This window comes from Poecilia latipinna, unplaced genomic scaffold (assembly GCF_001443285.1).
Source record: "Poecilia latipinna isolate Pla-1442-1.1 unplaced genomic scaffold, P_latipinna-1.0 Scaffold646, whole genome shotgun sequence".
NCBI lineage: Eukaryota > Metazoa > Chordata > Actinopteri > Cyprinodontiformes > Poeciliidae > Poecilia > Poecilia latipinna.
In genome coordinates this window covers 1103-7243 of record NW_015113262.1, presented here as the reverse complement: position 1 = coordinate 7243, position 6141 = coordinate 1103, and the positions used below count along the sequence as shown (strand labels likewise).

General features: G+C 38.9%; 1 protein-coding gene across 1 annotated transcript in view; it reads left to right on the top strand.

The window, feature by feature from the left end:
• The window catches only part of scp2a (sterol carrier protein 2a), a 25557-nt gene extending 20447 nt beyond the window's left edge, over positions 1–5110 (top strand). The window contains exons 16-17 of the mRNA XM_015043697.1: positions 3099–3178; positions 4659–5110. Coding sequence (XP_014899183.1) covers positions 3099–3178; positions 4659–4754 — 176 coding nt within the window. The 3' untranslated portion in view covers positions 4755–5110. The remainder of the gene's footprint in view (positions 1–3098; positions 3179–4658) is intronic.
• Positions 5111–6141: the final 1031 nt, after the last annotated feature.

The following is a 6141-nucleotide window of genomic DNA, read 5'->3' as shown; positions in this document are numbered from 1 at the left end:
TGTTTCCATTAAGCAAATTTATTTTCGTAATTTAATTTCACGCAAGTGGAAGTGCAGCTGCTGCAGCCTATCTACATGCTAGCTAATTGTTTGGGAGCAGGCCAGAAAAAATCCAATTCACTTTCTCCAAGTAGCGCAAATTTACAACAACTGTCATCCAAAGGCACTTTACAAACACGTCAGTTGAATCCAATTGCAAGTTGATCCAAGTTATCAAGTTCAGTTTTTTTTTAATTAAATCGATCAAGTAAGTTTTGCATCGAATCATTGTTCATGTCATGACTCCTGTGACATGCTAGCACCTCAGTATTTAGGGACACAGAGAATATCAGACATCAGTTTTTGACATGCACCGCTAATCCACCTCATTTGCTTTTGCTGCTCGTCTTTAAATCTCCTTCTTGCTGTGCGGTTAGAAAATCTCAACTTCTGAAGTCGTGCGTGTGTTTGTCTTCTTAAGGCCGTGATGTCTTCCAGATTACAAGGAGATTTTAAAGAACTTTCTAGTAGACTTTACCTTTAATATTGGACGGTAGAGTTCACCTTTAGTCCATATCGTCACCAGTAAGGGCCCACGGATGCACTTCGGCCTTTGGGGGCCGTGAGGGTTTTGTTCCTTTCAGACCCAACATTTAATATGTGGAACCATCAGGTCAGAACATAAACTGATGTTAACTGGACAACCAGGCATTCTCCACTCTTCCTTCTATATGAAAAACATAAAATAAAATCTTCCATACACGATTCCACCATATCTCACCTAGCAACACGTTGACAGCCTCTGGCATGTTGACTCGCACTATTGGCTCTCTGCAGGTTGCAGCGCTGACATCATCAGTGACGCAGCCGCCCGCCACAGTTCTGGACTCAGAGAGGATGTATTATGCTAAATCCCTCTTGATATTATCCCCCCTTGACATGAAAAGGGACTAAGCGCCGCCTCCGCCAGGCAAACTGAGCACTTTCAAAACTACTGTGTGCTGCACAACCAGAGCTGAAAGTTACGGCCACTTCTTTTCACTTCTGAATTGCAAATTAGAAAAGATTACACGCAGAGAGGAGGTAAATACGAAGTGACACGATCATTCTCCTCTCTCTCTGCCGTGCCTCTAATCTCATTTCGCTGCTTGTTTCTCCTCCTCCCGGGTTTCAGCCTCTCCCACCTGCGAGCCCGAGCGAAAGGGACGAGACAAAAGGCCAGGAGAGTAAATGTGATAAACGGCAGGCGGCACAAAACATTCCTTCATCAATTTTGTTTCCTGCCGAAGCGCACCTCCGCGCTTCCTTTAAGGAGAGCATCAATGGTGTTAATTCTTCATTTCAAACACAACACGATGCGGGATAAACAAGTCCTCCTCGGAGGCCTTTGATATAATAAGACGTTTTGTTAAAGAGAATGTGGGGATATCAACATGCAGGTCAGGCAGAACAGAGAATACCTGGCAATGCAGGGCGAGCCGTGAAGGACCTGTCAGGGACTCGGATCTGCTTTTAATTACTTTTATTTCTCGTGTACATAATTCCTCCAACTCCCCACCCGTCCTTTCCTTATTTGCATTTCATTGAACTGGGAAAAAGAAATAATAAATGTGCCACTTGGCAGGACATCACACACTTTGCACCTCTTCATTCCACTGCTTCAGCTCGGCAGTGTGTCGGCGTTAATTTATCGGAGAGTCGGCGTCTCCTGCCCCATACACACACTGGCGGACTCAGCCTGCTCGGTGCCCCGGGGCCAATATCGCTTAGATTACCATGTATCATCGTAAAACACGCTGAAAATGTATTACAATATTTTATTTGAGAAAATGTGTAAGAAACAGGAATACTATAACCAACTGTAGCAAAGCACAGAATACCAGATTTAATACCAAGGAAACAAATACTTAGTCAGGTATTTATATAAACATGTGTACTGCACTTCCATTTTTATCAAGACACAAATTTCACTGCGCAACTGTCGATGCACATGTAAATTTTAAAATTCAGATTACTTACACTGCTACACTTGAACACAAATCAAAAAACATAAAAAATATGTTTTTTATCATGTCATGACAGTGTAATATGAGGCAGATAATCTGTGGAAAGTCCCCCCCCCTAACAGCTCCACCTCCCCTTTGGGCTATTATTGCCATCTAAAGAAATGCAACCAGAAACATCCAATCAGAGCCAGGAGGCGGGTCTTAGCGTTGCTAAATGTGCTGATGGCGGAGAAACAACTTACTGTTACAGGAAAACTGCTTATCCACCGACATCAGCGGCCATGCTAACTAGCCTTAGCATTTATAATGGGCTCTGTTGTAGCGTAGCAGAGAGAAAGTGGTTAGGGTCTGAGCAGCATGTATGCAAACATGATTGACAATGCTAAGATCCTCCTCCCGACTGTATTGGCTGTTTCTAACTGAGCAGTGCATTTGTGAAAATGACAGCAGGTCCATAGGGTTTTTTTTTATTAAACAAAAATGTTGTTTTAATCTATTTTTTTAAATAAAAGCTACATACTTTAAAATGGACCAAATCAGATTTTTTTTCATTTAAATTTTTATGTTCTAAAATGAAAACTGCATCTTTTTTTCCTTCTGTTTTGCACTTATGCTCCGTTTTGTCTTTGTGTAGTTAATAAATGAACTGAAAATGTTCCAAACTTTCAAACCAGACAGTCAGAATTCAGCTTTCTAGAAACACGTAACATTTTGCCTTTTTCAGCCGGAGAGTTTTTCAGTTGCTCTCACCTGAAAATCAGCAGAAACACAACCTGAAACGTCACTTTGGTCTAAAATGTGCAGGATGAGTCACAAACTCTGACTTGACCTTCCCGAAATAATTTAAAAAATCCACTTGAACACGCGTGATTCCTTCCAGGGCGACTTTTCACCGCTCTGACACTCATCAAAATACAAATCTGAGCCTTCTGTTCCGTGCGCGGCGATAAAAGGGACAGAGATGAGCTTTTCATCTCCAATATGAAATGAAATATGCCTGTCGTCAAACGCTAAGTGGTTTTTGAACTCTGCTTCATCGGTTGCAAAGTGTTTGTGCTGAAAGTGCTGCAGTGAATCAGTTTTACTGTTATATCTCCTTTTTTTATTTTTCAGGTAAAACGGCAGACTGCACGTTGTCCATTGGAGACGAGGATCTGCTGCATCTCATGACAGGAAAGCTGAACCCACAAACGGTGTGTTTACTTACGTCAGGTCCAATATATATGTGTGTACATTTATGTTTCCGCTGTGAGATGGTCACACATCTGCTCCAAGGCAACTGTGTTTGCCATCTTGCACTCAGTTTCATTGTTGATATAATGGGAAAGGGAGGAATTTTAAAAGCAATCTCCCAGTTTCCAGAAATGAATTGAACTGAGATGACGTGACCTTTGACACTGACCTGTTGTTGTTACAGTGCTGGCTGAAAGCCCGTTAAGATCATGTATTCGTGCCTGATTATATCCACTTTTTGTATCCCAACGTTACACACACCTGGTTAAATGCAAGTTTTTACTCTTGTCAGAACATCAGAGAACGTTGGATTACTTTCGAAACCATTTCCGCCTTTTAATGTGACAGTGGAAGACAGATGTTTTAAATACATGCTCTGTTTAAAAGACATGTTGTCACATTGAATCAATTTAAATGTTTCATGTTTCAGTTCAATTAATATTATTTAGGTTTATACATTTAGTAAATGTAAGAACCATTAAAGTTTCCAATTCAATCCAGCAACACAGTTTGGAGCTAAAAATATACCAAATACTTTTTTCAAAAATTGTCATTGTCGCAAGAAAACATTTGACAAAAGGAAACGTATTGTTAAAACTTAGATGCAAAAGTCTGCACACCCTTAAACTAGTATCTTGAAACACCTTTTGGTATATTTGCCCAAATATACCAAAAGGTGTATTACCTTTCAAATCTGGTAATTTTTTTTTTCTGGTAAGGCAGTTTTGGTGACTAGAAAGCTAGTCCTATTTTTAGCTAGCTGGAACTAGACTAGCTAGTCTACCTTGACTAGCTAGAAAGCTAGAGGGTTTTAGGACTGTAAATGAAGGACGAGTACTAGAAAGCTAGGACTAGGACTAGGACTAGCTTAGGTGCTAGTTGTTGAGCTAGCTGGAACTAGAAAGCTAGAAAGCGAGCTAGGACTAGCTTTCTAGTCCTAGTCTTAAGTTACAGTCCTAAAACCCTCTTGGGTTTTAACATTAAATGCTAAAATTAATTTAAAAGTTAGTTCAAGATATTATTTTAAGGTTGTGCCAACTTGTGTAGCCAGGTTTTTGTGCTTTCCCTTTTAACAGAGTTGGGATTTTTCATTCTTTTTTTTTCTAGTTGACTTGCAATGAAGCAGAAAGAATTTGGAGACTTTTAGATCTTACAAACTAAAATCAGTATGCGGAGACCATGTGTCCTTAACCACACGGTTGAGAAAAATAAACTCCTTATATTCATCAGTGACAAAAGCAGCCGAAGGCAAAAGTGATGGGGAAAAAAAAAAAGGAATAAAAGCTCCGATTTCAATTAAAAAATAAAACTTTGCTCTGTTTCGAGTTTCATCAGCGATCTGCCGTTTCTGTGAAAAGGCCCACATGTTTTAGTTATCGCTTGTAAGAAATATTAAAATGGACTTTTCATCTTTTGTCCCTTTATCTCTGGTTGCATCAGGCGTTCTTCAAAGGGAAGCTGAAGATCACTGGGAACATGGGCATGGCCATGAAGCTGCAGAACCTCCAGGTGACGCCAGTCAAAGCCCGGTTGTGAAGCCTTGGAGGAGCTCTTTGTGCAGCCCCTAACATTGAAAACTAGGCTCATGTTGAATTAATTGAATATTAAATGAAACGCTTTGATTATGCGCCCGGCTCTGTCTCAGGAGGAGGTCTGTGAAGCTGCTTCTACATGTTTTCTTTTTCTTCCTTTTAATCAGCAAACAGAGCTGTTATTCATGTTGTTGGTCCTACAGAAATTATCAAATGTCACAGATTACAAAGCACAGCGTGACGATCCTGGAGCTGGAAAGGCTAATTGAAGTTGTTCTGGACTTTAAATTTTTCATAATCATTCTAAGGATGTGAATGTAAAAGATCTAATGTTTGTAAAATAAAGTCTTTAACTCTGAATGTCTTTGGAGTCGTCTCTGAAAGTTTTAATGCTTCTAAATGGATATTTTTGCTCTTTAAAAGAGGAAGCAAAGTCAAAAGTAGGAGATAAGTACAACTTTGTTGTAATAAGATATGAATTCATCCAGAAAACCTCAGACTGAGGCTTGTATATATTCCTGCCCGACATTAATCGCAATAATTTAAGAGATTTTAATAATTTGAATTGAACCTTTCTTGTGAGACCTTGTTGCAAAGTGCAACTTTGATTATTTTTCAAAACAACAAAGCTGATTTAAGGCGCAGAACATGGCCATGCATTTTCAGTCATGTTTAGTTTGAGGTTGCAGCTTAGCGTTGGCCCGCTTTTATTATTTTAAAAACCAGTAGTTTTTTCTTTTTATGTGTTTGGAATCATTTTCTGTTTGAAGCTCCCGTTTGAGTCCAATTTTCAAACGCCTGACCCCAACTTTCACCCTCAGATGGAAGGAAATTGGTTTGTAATGATGCAGAGAAAAATGAGTGAGCACAGTGTGTTCCTCAAGTGAAAGCCTCTGTTGGTGATGACGGCTTTACATTTTTCGTAGAAAAACAAAACAAAAAAAAGATTATGATGTTTACACGGAATAAATATTTAGTAAAATATTGTACCAATATTTCTGATTAAACCAATTACAGATAAATGTCAGTATAGACAGGGGAAATATTAGCAATTTTGTAAGAAGTACAATGGATAGAAAAAATAAAACTAATTTGTTCAAATTCCAGTTCAGCACTAACCAGTTTAAAAGGTAGTCATTTAGACCAGACATTTTATTAGAAATGCAACAATCATTACTTGGGATACAAATGATGGGATTAACAGTTACATTTATTTGCATTCCAGCACATAGGGATTAAGGGAAACAAAACAGCAGATAGGGAAGAGAAAAAAGGACAAGTCAACTTTACAGTAAATACAATCAAATAAAAAAAGTATAACTAAACAAAAATTGAAGGAATGGGGTTAAGATAACAAAGGAAGGTGGTATCTTAGGATTCCAAAAAGAGTA